The 16635-nt window shown below is 41.9% G+C and overlaps 1 protein-coding gene across 2 annotated transcripts in view; it reads right to left on the reverse strand.

Annotated features, from left to right (window-relative positions):
• The window catches only part of Atp2c1 (ATPase secretory pathway Ca2+ transporting 1), a 114516-nt gene that overhangs the window by 71398 nt on the left and 26483 nt on the right, over positions 1-16635 (reverse strand). The window contains exon 1 of one of the 2 annotated variants that reach the window (XM_038321354.2): positions 14670-14769. The exons of the other annotated variant lie outside the window; for it this stretch is intronic. Within the exon in view, the coding sequence (XP_038177282.1) occupies positions 14670-14675 (6 nt within the window). The 5' untranslated portion in view covers positions 14676-14769. Of the gene's footprint in view, positions 1-14669; positions 14770-16635 lie in introns of those variants that run through there. 2 annotated transcript variants of the gene reach the window in all.

A 16635-nucleotide genomic window follows, 5' to 3' on the forward strand; every position in this document is an offset into this window, starting at 1 on the left:
AACCCTACACTACATCACCAAAAAGACAGCTTTTCCAACTGGGTAGTACAGAGCACAGAAGCTCTGACAGTAATCTAAGACCGTCTTAAGGAGCCTGTGTGCACTGCGGGGCATCACTGGCGCTTCCTCTAAAACATGTCAGACCATTGTGATATTTCTGGCAAATACTTTAAAGTTTTAAAAAGAAGAATTTAATGGGAAGAATTAAAATGTTTGGTCTGGAAAAGAGATGTATAAAGGGCAGTGCTGACCATTACTACCTGGATTCCAATAAGGTTTTCTATAAAGAAAGAACATGACAGAAACAGTCAGATACTTTAATAGGAAACATGACATGTGTAAGAGCAGAATGATTAAACCAACTCCCATAGTTGCCAGAAACTCCTTAGGCGAGCACTAGAGCCACTTCGTATGGGGTAGGAAGTTGGCTCCTTTCTGGCCCCAATCATTCTAGAATTAACGTGGCAAGTGCAGGGATTTCACTGCCACTGAGAGCCCATGGTAAGGCCCCAGGTAACACCAGTTTCCAGCATGAGTGGGTGGCCTCTCCAAGGAGATGCTATGAAACATTTCCCTCCATCAGAGCCCTACCTTCCAGAGCATGGCCTGCATGGGACTCACAGTCAGGCTAGTTCTTAGATGCTCTACACAGAGAACTGAGTCTGGCGAAGTCAGGACGGCGCCTGCTCAGGAGAGCACCTGTTCAACACTCACACGACCCTAGCACCACAGAAACAAAACCCTAGTGGCATCACTTCTAGTAAATCAGGTTTTGCTTCCAGTGCTTGCAATACTTAGGAAGGAAATAAAAGGTCCGAAATGCTAAAAAATATTTGTACTTAAAGGCTAATTCTAATCCATTTGCAGCTGAGCACAGATAAATTTTTTTAAAAAAAGCATTACTTCTGAAGAACAGCAGGGATTATGCATAGGAAAAAAAATCTTATTCCTAAACTACAGTATAATTTTATTTTAATGAGTTTTCTTACAAAACTACAAACTTTCTCATTTAAAAAAAAAAGGAGGGGCAAGGTCTAAGAAAGTGAGTGTGAGGTAGCTGAGGCAGCGTTGCGCATCCCGCTCCTACGGCCAGAGAAAAGCTGTCTCTCCACACCGCGTCACCACCTTCAGTCCACACGCTTAAATACTCTTTATTTCTTTTTTATCGTTATTATAAACAGAACCAAATAACTACAATTTTTTTTTAACTCAATTCATCTTGGATCCAATGTCACCACAGCTGCTCCAATAGACATCCCAGTACAGAGCTATGCTGTAGAAGTATAGGTTATATCCCGGAAGAGACGATATTGATGTGTTTGTTATTCTAGTAGTTACTGCTACTGACCTCCACAGAACTGCATCAAGCCTCTCCCACAATGTTCAGGAGCTTCTAGTGTGCCTGCAATCTGGCCAGGCCCAGACACCACCATACTCCTAACCATTACCAATCAGATGAGTAGGCAGTCATTACTGATGTGTAGATGGTGGGGAGGTTTCAGACAAGATTCTGTTATGTAGCTCAGGCTGACAATGAACTGGAGATCTTTCTGCCTCAGCTAAAAAGCATGTGCCAGCACCTAGCTGGGACTTGTTCTAACGGGTCCACTTCATCATTAGCACTGAAAACGTTTCCATGGCTCTCGTGGCCATCTGCAATCTCTTTCTGGAAAGGACTTTCCTGTGGCTTTGCCTTGTTTCTCTACAAGCTACCATTTCCTATAGATTAACAAAGTCTTCTGCAGGAAAGTAGCCCTCTATAAATTATTTCAAGTATATATATATAATTTATTTTGAGATTTCACATCACATTATCTTTTTTTCTTTTTTAACTTTTCACTATTCCAACTTCACATTCCCTTCCTAAGGTCAGCTAGCCATCTTTGTAACACTGGATACTTCATCAATAAAGAGAGGAATAAAATAGTATGAATGGAAGCTCTTATACAGACTCTTTGTACACTACCTAGAATAAGATCATAAGCAAATACCCCAAAGCCCTTACTTGTGGAGCTGGAGAGACGGCTCAACAGTTGAGAGGCACCTGCTGCTCTTGAGGACCAGAGTTTGGTTCCCAGCACTTATATTTGGTGGCTCACAACTGACTGTAACTCCAGTTACAGGGAATTTGACACCCTCTTCTGGCCCTCCTAGGAACCAGGCACACATGTGATACAGAGATATCTCTGTAGGTACTCAATCATACACACAAAAACAAATAAACAAAATCCCTTTTTTAAAAGCTTTATTTTTGGCCTGGCAGTGGTGGTGCATACCTTTAATTCCAGCACTCGAGAGGCAGAGGCAGGCAGATCTCTGTGAGTTTGAGGCCAGCCTGATCTACAAAAGCTAGTTCCAGGACAGACTCCAAAGCTAGCTACAGAGAAACCCTGTCTCAAAAAACAAAAATAAAAACAAAGAAAGAAAGAAACAACTTTTTTGTACCTATGTAAGAATATTGAAATCTCAATAAAGGACAATTCAATGTGATATCTATGAAAATTCCAAGTAACTCTTTTACAGAAACAGACAAGCAGATTCTAAAACTCACAAAGAAATGCAAGGGAACCAAAGCAGAAGAAAAAGGCTGGGGGAAAAAAAGAAGTTGGTCTCGTACTTTGTTTCAGAATGGACTACAAAACTATACATTAGTCAAAATAGTGTGATGCTGGCAACAGCAGACAGACAATGGAACAGAGCCCCGCGTCAGGAGATATGGAAAACAGAGGGTACAAAGACAACTCAATGAAGAAATAAGTGTTATAAATGGATGATACTGAATAATGATATTCCCTACAAAAGAATACAGCTGGATTTTTATCTCAAAATTGATCAAGTGCAAGAGCTTACTTGTAAAATACTTAGAATAAAACATAAATCTTTATCAGGTTTAATCATCATGGTCTACATTGAAAGCACAAACAACAAAACAAAAACAAAGTAACCACAATTTAAAGCTTATCATAAATGCAAGGAAAACCACATCAAAAAACTAAAAAGGAAGTCCACAGAACAGAGGAACTACTTGAAAACCATACCTCTGACAAAGGCCTAATAAGTAATTGTGCAACTAACTCTTACATAAGTACAGCTAAAGCATGTATTTCTATCAGTATCCACGCTATTTAGAAAGAGAGAGATAAAAAAACTTCTATTTATGAACTCTTAACTAAAAACTAAAAAGCAATTTAAAAGTACATGAAAAGACGCTGGGCATCCTTAGTGACTGGGAAGACACACACCTAAACTACCATGTCCAACACTTACACCCTGGGATGGAGATTTTAAAACAAAGGAGTAAAATGTAGGAGAGGATGTGAAGGAGAAATATTTTGACACCTGCATTGCCAGAAAGAATGAAAATGATCAAATATTTCTGCAGTTCCTCAGCTAAACACAGTATCACCACACAGCGCATCATGCTACGCCTACATGTATACCCAACAGAATGGGAAACATACTCAGGAAAAATTTAATATATGAATATTCCACAGTAGTATTACTTAAGTTGCCACAAAGTAGAAATAGATCAATGTCCATCAAATGATGAATGAGTCAATATGATACACCCACCCCCTTAGATTATTATTAAGTCACAACAGAAATAAAGTACTAATACATACCTAACAAGGATAAACTGAAAGAAGTCAAACATAAAAGGTCACATATTGTTTGAATACATTTACACAAAACATACAGCATAGGAAAATCCAAACATAGAAACTAGATTAGCGGCTACTAGGAGCTGGAAGGAAAGAACAGGAAGTAATGTTAGTAAGTAAAGATTTCTTTGGGGAGGTGTGCAGAAGCTCTGCAATCATACTGTGCAGGACGCTGTGAATGGGCTGGAGCACAGGGGAGTTACACTTCAGAACAGGACTGCATGGCAATACAAATGGGACTGTATCTTCTTTTTAAAAGTAAAGGTCAAGTTCTACAAACAAATCATGAGCTACTACAACAGCAGCGAATAAGCACAGTCAAGTGACTCTGGATCTAGAACACCCAGAGCAAAGAAGATTCATCTGGGAAGCAACATCAATACTGACAGTCATGGAACTCTAGCTGGTACAAAACTCCCCAGTGTGGAAGGAAGATGGAGACAGAGGGCTGTAACTAGGGAACCAAGCAAGCCATCCCCAGGGGAGTGAAGGCTCCTGTAATCCAACTGCTACCTGGCACACAATGAAGCTCTGCCCAACTGTAAGCAAATCCAGTACTTTTACAAGCAGCTCTCTACTACAAATAAATCAGAGAAGAGATGCCAGTCACCATTTACTTCAATAGATTTAAAAATAATAAAAACCAAGCAAGAGTGGGAGGAGGCTAAACAGAATACAAATGGTAAGAAGTGAGCCTAATCTGCATTGCACATGGAAACCAAAGTAGGCAGGGATGAAACCAAGGATCTTTGGAAAGGAGAATTTGCTCCTACATACTCAAAGCTAATGAAAAATAGTGTGTTCTACTTTAAAATTTATTTACTGGACCAGGGAGATAACTCAACAGACAAAGGCACTTGCCACACATGCCTGGTGACCTGAACCCACATAAAGATAGAAGGAGAAAAAACTCCACAAAGTTCTCGTCTAGCTTCCACATGTGTAACATGGCAAGCACAACCAAATACAGCCACGTTATTCACATACACTTAACAGTTTTTAATGTATTTCTTATGAGGAAGTGGTTGTGAATTAGGACTGAACAAGTCAATCAATTACTGTGGATGAGACTTTTGAAAAAAGACCTAAGAAGGAAAGTGTGGGACAGAAGAAGCCTTGAATGAATGTATGAAGAGTAAATGAAGTCCTGAGTGTGTGGACTGTTGATATGGGAACAGCCAAATCCAGATGCCTCAGACACGTGTGAAATTGGCAGACACACACACACACACACACACACACACACACACACACACACGCCCATATACCCCAAGTTAGGCTCAGAAGTATAGTAAAGCCTTCCTTTGGTCCAAGTGTTTTAAATATCAACAGTGAATGCAAACGCTGGCACCCACAGATTCCTCCCCCCAGGTGTTTATATCCTGAGACTGCTCACCTGTGGATATTAGTTAATGCACATCACACCCCTCAGCACTGTACATAATTAATGCTGAAGTTCCAGGTTCCTACGTAGCACGCACGGCCCAGCTTATCCCAGCTTTTCTGTATGTCTGTCTGTGTCTGTGTTTTCCTCATCCCATCACTGCCCCACTCAGGCTTCCAGAACCAAGCAACGCAGGTAATTGTAGGAAGGAAAGGTTTCAACAAATATTAGACTAGAATGAACTCTGTGGTTTCACAAGCTACAACACCCATCAGCGTCCACTTGTAGTGAGGAGCTGCGGGCAGGCCTGCATTTCATCCCGCCCAGCTCCCAGCCACCGGCTAGCTTATGCCCTGAAATAACAACGCACAAACTGTATTCATTTAAACACTGCCTGGCCCATTAGTTTCAGCCTCTTACTCACATCTTGATTAACCCATATCTAATAATCTGTGTAGCACCACGAAGTGGTGCCTTACCGGGAAGATTCTAGCATACGTCCATCTTGGGCTGGAGCTTCATGGCATCTTGCTCAGAGAGGAGAGGCATGGCATCTGTCTGAGCCATCTACCTCACTTCCTTCTTCCTGTTCTGTCTACTCCGCCTACCTAAGGGCTGGCCAATCCAAATGAGCCAGGCAGTTTCTTTATTAACCAATGAAATCAACTCAAACAGAAGACCCTCCCACATCATTCACTCACATAACTGATGTACAGTACAAATGGCAACAGGGAAATAAAAACATGTAGCAATGTGACCTGCTAACTAATTCAACAAGACCTCAAGAGCACTGAGCTCACCCGCCCACACATGTTGGTTTCTAGATACTGTTCTCCATATGTTCTCAGATCCTTTAGGAAAATGATACGATTCCATAGTGGTTCAAACAAATACTGTAACAACCAAGATGCACCTGCACACATGAGGTACCAGGAATGTTTACTAGTACTGTCAAATAAGAAGGGACACAAGAACAATTTGCTCAAAAAACTATATTGTGTGTTAATTCATAGGTAAATATTCAAGATTTCACAATAAAACCAAAGGCAGGAATACAGAACAGTACTTTCTTAAGAACCACAGGAATGGGGCTGGAGAGATGGCTCAGTGGTTAAGAGAACAAGCTGCTCTTTCAGAGGTCCTCAGATCAATTCCCAGCACCCACATGGTGCTCAACCATCTCATAACTCATAACTGTCATGAGATCCAATGCCTCTTTCTGGTGTGCAGATGTACATGTAGACAAGAGAATATATATAAAGTGCTTCTCTGCTAGAGGAAGTGTTCACGACAAAGAAATTATTAACTATTCTCTCACAAGATACAAAATAATACACATTATAAAATGCAAAGGGGAAACTGACTTTAAATAAACAAACCTGGCAGACACTATCTTAACCAAGTGATCTTCACCAGTCATAAGAAATACTAATCATGAATAATCACTCATCCAATGAACTCAAAATCAAGAGACAAAGCGAAAGCAAGTGACCATCACTCTTCAAATGTCCAGCTCACATACAATGAGAAAGAAAAAGTTAGAAAACATGACAGATGAAGGAAACAAGAACAATGACAATGAAAAGAGAAGATGGATCCTGAATTGGGCTAGAAAAAAGGATACTGTATAACTGTGAATTTCCTAGTTTTGATAATTACACCATGATTATATACAGTGCAATTGTAAAAGAAAGGAACCTTTAGGAAGCAGACAGCTGGGAACTCTTTGGACTACTACTGTACCTTTATGTAAGTCTAATGTTAGCAAGACACAAAAACTTTAATCAATCTTAGAAAACCTTTTCTTTGACAATTAGGTTTATATCCAACAGATAATTACTCTGAACTATATTGCTCTATAAAAAGAATCTAGCATTGTTTTTTATTCAAATTTCAAGATGGGCATATTTCATTAGTATCAGTTTATACAAATCACTGAAGCTATCTGGTAGAGAAGAGGTTGTGTCATATTACCTAGACTTTTTCAAATCCGTGACTTTTTTTACTACCGACATTCAGCACTTGAAGTCTTTGTTGCGTCTCTTTCATCAACTGCAGTAACAAATGTTAGATTCCACCGTATTTTCTAGCAACATTTCTATACAATATCCACTTCATTAAGCAATTAACTGGTGACCTTAACTTTGCAGGCTATTGCAAACCAAACCTTGATGAAATCAGTCATGTTGTGATACCTTTCCGCCTGCTGGCCAAGTGTGTAGTTAGTTACGGGGCAACTGGGAGCTACTAAGTCCTTAAAAGTAGTTTTCCAAGCAGATATAACTGTCATCAAAAATAATCAAATCTGAACACTATACGTTTTATTTGAAGGAAAGTGTTTTGCTGACATTAAATACACAGTAACTTCTAACCTCAAAGAAGTATCAATTGGAATTTTTATAAGAGGATAAAAGGGAAAAAAGTATTACAGACCTGGCAGTCTGGCATATTCACAAAGAAACAGTTCAGAGGGCTGGAAAAATCATTCAGTGGATAAAGCCCCTCCTATACTAGCATCCCCGGCACCCATGTATAAGGCCAAGTGTGGCTGAGAACATCTATAACCCTAGGGCTGGGGCTATACACAGGTAGGTTCCAGGGCTCACTGAAAAGCCAGTTCAACAGAAGTGGCAAGTTCAGGTTTAGTGAAAGACCCTTTCTCAAAAATTTGGTGAAAAGAAGAAAACAACCACCTGAACTTCTAGCCTACACAAGCATATGCATGTATGCATACACACGGACACATGTACACACACACAATTTATAATACTTCAGTCTTGATCTAAAAAAAAAGTTTTGGAGCAACAGATAATACCTGCAATGTATTTATAGTCTAAAAATAAAATTAAGAATTTGACCCTGGTAAACAGAAGCTAAAACATTTAATCTAGTTTCAGTATGTTTGTCTACTACAAAGTTATAAAATATTAAAATTCCAAACGAAAGCAGCAGCACTCTTGATAAAACCACAAGAAAAGCACACATCTATAAAAGCTACTATAGGCTTCTTAGACATCCCAACTTAAAACTCAGACAAATACTGAAGTCTTTGAATCCTAAGTTAATATCAGTGGCCAAAATGCCCCTCTTTCCTTAAACTAAGTTAAAGAAATCTGCATTTGCCTTGCAGCTTTTGACTGCTAGGTACCTGTACACATGTGATCCTATTAACCCTGACAAACTTCCTTTACAAAGGCGGAAACCAAGGGTCAGAAGTAATTTTCTTGCCTTTGGTTAGCAAAATGTTTCTCAACAGCTACCAACCTCTGGGGCTAAATAACGCCTTAAAGGAAGGATGGGGAAGGTGCCTATGAGCCTCCTAGGAGTCTAAGGAAGAAGGATGGGGAAGGTGCCTATAAGCCTCCTAGGAGTCTAAGGAAGAAGGATGGGGAAGGTGCCTATCAGCCTCCTAGGAGTCTAAGGAAGAAGGATGGGGAGGGTGCCTATGAGCCTCCTAGGAGTCTAAGGAAGAAGGATGAGGAGGGTGCCTATCAGCCTCCTAGGAGTCTAAGGAAGAAGGATGGGGAGGGTGCCTATCAGCCTCCTAGGAGTCTACCCGCTGGATGCCAGCAGCACTGCAGCAGCTGTGACAACCAGTAATGTCTGCAGACATCGCCAAATGTTCTCTGGAGTGTGAAATTACCCCAGATGAAAGAACCAGAGTGAAAGCCAACTTTTATATTCAATCAACAATACATATGTGCCAGACCCTGCTCAAACTAAGTAAGAGACAACCCGAGGGTCTCTACCACAAGAATACACGTTGAGCCTTGGTCTTCCAACAGAACTGGTATTTATTTAAGACCTCTCTCTATACACAGCTCCATAAGACTCATTTAAAAAAAGAAAACAAGAAAGAAAGAAAAGAAAAGAAATAATCACATCTTTTACTGGAGAAGAAAGGAAGCTGAAGTTCACACAGGTAATTTCTAGTTTCACAAGCCAGGTTATCAATTCTGGGTAATAGCAGGCCTCACAAGCATTAAGAAAAGGACATAGAAAAGATTAGTTTACATGACTTTATAAAGTGCACCACATGCTATTTCTGGCTCTCACGGAATGAAAAACTTTGCCTCCTCTGAGGAAATGTAGCAATGACACCCTATAGAATGAAGAAGGTCTGACTCCCAAAGAAAGCCTGAAGCTAATATTTCTACTCTCACCTACGTAAAACCTCAAATGAGGAAAAGCAAATAATCTACTAAGCAAACACTAACACAGTCAAGAAAAGTCTACTAGAGTTATTGTACACTAAGAGGGAAGGGGGGTCCATCATTACATATACGAATGAAAAGGCAACATGAAAAGCTAAGTCTCGGGAGCTACAAGTGAAAGGTGACAGGAAGAGAGAAAATACAGAACACATTTTAAGTTAACTTTGCCCTAAAACATCACTGCAGTGTTTCTTAGGAAAATGTTATTCTTCCTGATGGCTGACGGCTGGGGATCTGACCAGCTCAGCCAAAGGCAATGAGCTCTGAAGGCACCACAACATTCAAAACCTTTCAGTGTTCCACTTCAGCTGTTCCTTCTGTTTTTCTGTAAAGGACTGAACATGAAACAGCAAAACATTTCCTGCAGCCCAATTCTCCTCGAGTAAATACAAATGACTTTCTACAAGGATGTCCATCAGTCATTCTAAGAATGCCATGTTGGAACACTTCATGAGTCCTAGGAACAGGGACATACAACTTAAGGTCAGCACATTTACAAAGTGACCATATGTCAAAGCCAAAAGGCTTTACTTAAGCAACTATAATTAACAAGGTATAGTAGTAAGTCCAACTCCTAAATTCTTTAATACCTGTAGCAGAAAAAAAAAAGCAAGTAGAGACAAATTAGACGCCAATTACAGCCACCCTGAGATAATGTTCCTGACCCCTGCCAAATCACTAACCTTTTCACATTTCACACTTTTTCTAAATGCATCACAAGTCTAGCCTACAGAACCTGATTCAACACCATCTGAGTAATTGCTTATATACTAAAATTTATGTGTCAACAGCAGCTCAAGCCAGAAGAAAAGGAAACAGTAACAAATGCATATAAAATGAGTAAGTGAATAAACCCTAGTCATTAAATTCACAAAGAATTGTATCAAGTTAGTCTAAATGTTAGAGAAATTATTTCTCATATGAAATTATGGCACTAGCCTGAGAGCTCACTGACCAGTTTTACTTCCTTTACCAACATTTGTCCTCAAGAAAAAGCACAAAGAGCCTTGTCATAATGGATGCCTGAAATTATTAATAAAAGACTATCTTTCAGGACTCTTTTGAACTAATCGTAAACTATCTTTATGATATTACCGGTAATAAAGTGCAACTAACTTACTTACCAGCAAGATAAATATTCTTCCCACCTTTAAAACAAAATTCAACCTTGTAAACACACATGGTTAAGTAATCTCTCAAGGAGAACCAGCTCTGGGCCTCGGGAGTATGTCCTCCAGACAACTGTTTTGTTTTATAATGTTTCAATTAACAGAGCTAGATTCTGTTGACATTAACTGGTCAGAATATTAAGACAAACCAGGGCTCAGGAGATGTTTTAGTTCACAGAGTACCTATTTTACAAGCATGAGAACACACACAAATGCTAAGATAAATTAAGTATTTAAAATTCAAAGACCATTGCTAGTCTGGGTAAAGACACTTGCTAAAAAGTCTGACAACCTAAATTTAATCTACAGAACCCACAAGGTGGAGATCAGCAACTCCCAAGTTGTCCTCTAACCTACACACACGATGTAGCCCACGTATACAAAGAAATACACACACACGTCAAAAGAAGTTCTAAAGACTAGTGAGTCTACTGCTTACAAACTCTCCAATAGTCTTTAAAATAGGCTTTAAAAATGCTTATAGACACTCTCTTGGTTTCAGGCCTTTTTCAAGTACCAATTAAGAATATCTTAGGGACAATACTGCAAATAAACTGTATTTTCACATCTAGAGACTTAAGTTACTTTTATAAATTGGAGTAAACTAAAGTGGTTTCTTTTCCTTCTGCTCTTCCCATCCTAGAATCCCTCCATCTGTCCTAACAAAGTACTGTGAGACATTCCAAGACAATTAACCATTCGAAATTGAGTGATACACTACTTTCAAAAGGATAAATACAAATGACATTTTTTTAAAAAAAAAAAGATAGGGGGTTGCTTTCTGTTTGTTTGTTTTTCCAGACAGGGTTTCTCTGTAGCTTTAGAGCCTGTTCCGGAACTCACTCTGTTAAGACAGGCTGTCCAGGAACTCACAGAGATCTACCTCTGCCTCCTGCGTGCTGGGATTAAAGGCATGTGCCACCATCACCCAGGGAGGTTGTTTTCCAGCTAGATGTAGCATTTCTGAAATCTTGAAGATTATTACATTTCTATTCAAGAATTAAAGATACATTTAAACAGTATTAAGAAACATTAAACAGCCAGCTCTTTAGAAAAGGCCAAATTTGTTACAAAGACTAAAGTAGTTTAACAGGAAGGAAAAAATTATCTACAAAACCCTCCAGCTAGAAATGTCTTCTCTAGTAAGTCATCCTTTAAATTATCAACAACTATTTAAAAAAAAAAAGATATATGTGTGTGTGTGTGTGTGTGTGTGTGTGTGTGTATCTCAGATTACTAAATGATAGTTATCTTGTTAGTTTAGACTTGTAATAGGCATGCTAAAAGGAGTTTCAAAGGATTAGGACGCAAATCCCCACAACTGCTTGTCTAGGACTAATCCTTGAAATTCCAGGAAATAAATTAAGGCTTCAACTGCTCCTACTGACTGGTAGGCAGTATTGGTGAAGCTTCCAGAAGACTATGGGTAAAATAGGTCAAGTCCTGACAAAGTTCAAGTGGGCCCTGGGGACAAAAAGTCTAGAAGAATCAAAATCTAGTGCGGAAGCAAACACATCTACTGTTGAGGTTTGAAGTAAATGGATAAAGCCTTTTCCTCCCAGGATGTTGACCACTGTAAACATGCCTGCTAAGAATTCTTCCTGTGCAGACGCTCTAGAGGGCCACTATCAGATAACACACAGTTCACACCTAGTGGTGTAACTTAGCTGAACTCACTGGAAAACTCTTTCTGAACAACAGTAGCGTGGCTTAATCACTCATTAAAGCCTTGTCAACCACTTCTGTGGCTTCGCTTAATATACCAACCCTCCAACAAGGCAATATACCATTCACAGACAATTAAACTTAGGCTTGAGAAAGCTCAGCACAGTTTCAGATTGGTGGCTGGGTGAGGGGGCACGGGGACCTACCTCCCTCTACTACAGAAAATTCCTTAAACTCATACTGAACTAGTAAATAGGAACTTCATTCTGAGCATTTTGGCCAATATGATTTTCCAGTTCCACAATGAACTGTCAATGACATTAATGCCAGGTGGCATAATAGAATGCATCAGTGAACTAGGCTATTCACAATTACACTTATTGAGTATTTGTTGTATGCCAGAAGCTGTATTGAGCCTTACAACAACCTCATAGGTAGCTACCATTACCCTTATTTTTATACATGAAGAAACCAGAGCATGAAAAGCATTGCTAATTTGCATAAGGCAAAAATAATGTGAAAATGCAGTATTCACAGTAAGATGCCTCGTTCGGCAAGGAATGCTCTTTAACTCCAATATTTCCACTCTCCCAAGAGATTGTCTGCCGTGTTCTTACACATCATCTCAAATTTGTAAGCTGCACATTTGCAATCCCAATTTATGGATGAAACTCAGCAAGGTGAAATGTTTTACCTAAAGCTATTCTTGCATTAGGGAAAGAATTAAATATTTTGGAGCCATACTTCTTTCTGAGCTGTTAATAATCAGATCAGAAGAGGGTACAAACTATAAAAGGAAAGAATACAAATCTATTTTAGGACAATCAATTGCTTTGGAAGATTCATAGGCTATCTTCAAGTTTTTTCTAAAAAAAAATAGGTTAAATAGGAAAAAAACATGCTGACCTACTAAGAGATTAACAAAAAAAGTCTCTTGATGGTCAAAAATAATTGGGCAGAAAACCTGTCAAGTTTTAAGACAATATAATTTTTTATTATGAAGCTACATCATTCTTGCACGGCCATAAACAGACACACTCCTATTTAACAACCGCCCCTTCCACCTCACAGATGAGCACTAGCTCCATTACTCATGTTCTGATTCCTAGGACACCAAGAGAAAAACCAACAGCCAACTATCCACCTACTCCTACTCCGGCTACCCCCAATCTGGTGACATCCTGGAAACAGCTCACAGATTACACTAAGGTTGAGATGTTACTTACAGATATTTCTAAACAGAAAGCCCACTAAATGAATGGACTTAATAGTGTCTTATGAAAAATAATCTGCCTTTCCTAAATCTACAAAAAGCAAGGGAAAGGAGCTTCGAAAAACAATTTTCCCATACCACCAGGAAAAACACAACTGCTTTCTTCAAGACCCAATTAGCCTAAGTCCTCTGCAGTTCCACACTTCGGTATGTCAGAAAATGCCTCCACCGTCGATTATCCACCTAGAATGGAGCTGGGCAAGCCCATCACCCTGTTGTCACTCTCCCTCCATGTGCCACAGTTCTCCAATAGCACAGCGGATTACCGCATCCACATGAAACACCTCTTTTAAAATTTCCAGTCCTACTTAGCCAATCAAGCTTGCATCCTCAACAATGGAAAAACATCAGCTTAGCTGCAGCTCCTGGGTAGCAGATAAAGATTTTAAAACCCAAGAGAATCAGGGAAGAGGGAAAAAAAGCAACCATTTGTCCAGTATCTTTTCCTAGCATCTTAGAGCCCAGTCAAAAAGGGTTGGAAAAAAAAAAAAAAGAGATGATCACACACAAGCCAGAAATCGGTTCAAACAATAAGCATGGTCCGTACAAAAGGGAAGAAGAAAGCCATTTATTCAGTTATTCAATAATTTTTAAAACAGTAGTGTTATATATGAAAAGCATTTAATGAGGCCAAAGTAGTTGAGTAACATGCAACAACCGACCGCGTCCAAATGCAATGTGGTAATAGGGACAAACAGGTTCCTAAAGATGTTTTTGAAATAGGGAGTAACTTTAAGAGAAGGGAAACTGTTTCGGAAAGATTTCATTTAAACTTACGGGTATGTTTTCTGAGGGTTTTTTCTGTGAATTTTTTTTAAAAACCGCTTTTTTTTTTTCCAAAGCCAGAATTTATTTTAAAAATCTTTTTATAACTGAATTCAGTCGCACATCTTTAACAAAGCTTGCTATTCAAATATACAGGGATAGGATCCATTCATTGCCTTCTCTTCCCTTTCCCACTTCTCATCCGCCGGTTCCTTCAAGAGCCGTAAGGGACATGCACAGATGCTATCGCAAATGAAAACTTCCGTTCCATTCCCGATACTAAGAAATAATTTCCCAGAGAAGCAGAATCAGCTGTCACCGCAGAACCCTATCCCGCAATGCCCATGTTTACCAAAAATAAAGCTAGATGCCCTTAGGGAAGGCAATCCTCAGACATTTCGCATGCAAAGTGGGGGGGGGGGGGAATAATTAAATAAAATCATGAAAATAAAAAGGTGAAAAAAGACAGACACTTAAAAGCAAACCACCACACCCTCAACTCTGCTCTGCAAACCCATCTGCCGGGGCCCTTTTTACCTTCATTTTCCATCGAAACTGCACTCGGGTTGATGGCTACAAAGTCTTTAGTGGCAGCAACGGCACCACTGGGAATAGAGAGAGGAGGACAAGGAAGAGAAGACCCGGAATCCAGGCTGTCACCCCCGCTCCCGGCCCACGCGTCCCACGGCTGCTCCCAACCACCCCCTAGGCAGCAGCATCTGCAAGAGAAACCAGGGAGAATCAGGCAGCTGAGGAGAGGGGAGAGGAGCAGGGAGACCCCCAGCCCAGCCGCCACCTCCCTAGCCCACCCCCTGCGCCGCACCGCAGCGCCAGCGCCTCCCACCAGCCGGGCGGCGCCCCGAGAGGCGCCCTACGGACCGGCAGCAGTCCCCTGGACGCCCCCTTCCCTCCGGACCTGGAAGTTTCTGGAAATAGGGGCAGGAGTGGCTACCCGGAATCCTCCCCGCCACTCCAGACGCCCACCCCGCCTCCAGGCTGCGAGGACTCACTCGCGGGGCTGCGGGGGGCGCCCCACGCGCCTCGGGCGAACGGGCGCTGCTGGCGGCGCGGGCAGCGCCACACACGGAGCCCAGCCGCGCGTCCGTAGGAGAACGGAGATCGAGCAGGACAGCGGGCGGGGAGGGAGGGGAGAGGAGGAGCGGCGAGGGGCCGTCAAGCTCGGCCCTTCGGCTCCGCGCGCGCGTCTCCGCGCACGGCCGAGCAGCTCTTCTCCCGCCTCCGCCTCCTGCGCTCCGCCCCTCCCCGCCGCCTGCCGCCCGGCGCGCCCAGCACTCCCCGGCCCGCCGCCCACCGAGCTTTGTCGCTACCACTTCCGCCGGGAGAAGCGCGCGCGCAGGCGCACTCGGGCTCTCTGCGCGGGTGAGCGGAAGTGCAGTGAGGCCGAGCCTGCGGGCAGTGATGGACGTTGTGCGGGGTTGGGGAGGCTTTGTGGGAGAGCGCGTGGGACCCGCGGCTCTTCGGGAGCTCTTGGGATGGTGTCTGCCCGCTTTCTACACACCCGCCGGGTACAAGGGACGGCAAGCACGCCCATCCCCGTCTCCCTCCGGCCACAACACATCCCCTCGAGGCGGCCGTGGGATCGAGGACGTAAGGGACAGACACCGTCGTTTCATGGCCGGTGTCCCGAGTCCCCTGGGCACTCTAAACCCAGTCCCTGGGAGTCCTCTCCTGTCCGCGGCCGTCACAATCTCCTCGGACCGACGCAGTGAGAAGCTGGTGGTTCCTTTCGGCGGCCCCTCCCCACGCGTCGTACCCTCCCGTGAAAACACCATCGCTGGCTACTTCTCTGGTTTTGCGAGGGCCAGTAATCATGGAGCCAGTTTCCAAAAATTCTGACCTGCTCAGGAGTGTGCTCCGAGGCCCGTGTGTCATGAAAGGGGCAAGGTTCAGAGTGACAGCTCACGGAAGGACTCCTGGCCTTTTTCATTGAGTGTATGCAACCAGAATAGCTAGACTAGCAACTACCCTACCATCGAAGCTGAAGACCGGTATTACATTAACTGCTATCATTTTCCAAGTCAGCCTTACACTTACAACCCTCACACAAAACCCTAGTAAGTGATTTTAATGAAAAATTGCTAAACTTGATGAAGCACAGTAGCAATTGAACCAATCTCTCACCTACATCCACTAGAGGGCAGAACTACAACCTGTGGCCAGTTCTTGAGCATTCCTCGAAGACACCCCCGCACCCCCGACTCTGCTCCCAAAAAAATTAATAAATAACCCTACATGTTACAGGTATTTGTCTTCCATCACTAAAGAACCATTACAAAGTTCCTCTTTTTTATTGGGGCCTGTAACATGCTTCCCACCACACGTTCAATATAGTGAACCAAGTTCTCTGTCTTCCTGTGTTACATGCCTGGTAAGTTAAGCTAAATTTGGGATCAGAAACTGAAAAGTTTTGAGGTTGACATACAGACACCACATTTCATTTTGAAAAATGACCTTTTTCCGAGTGTAGTGTTTCATGCCACTG

Source organism: Arvicola amphibius, chromosome 3 (genome assembly GCF_903992535.2).
Source record: "Arvicola amphibius chromosome 3, mArvAmp1.2, whole genome shotgun sequence".
Lineage (NCBI taxonomy): Eukaryota > Metazoa > Chordata > Mammalia > Rodentia > Cricetidae > Arvicola > Arvicola amphibius.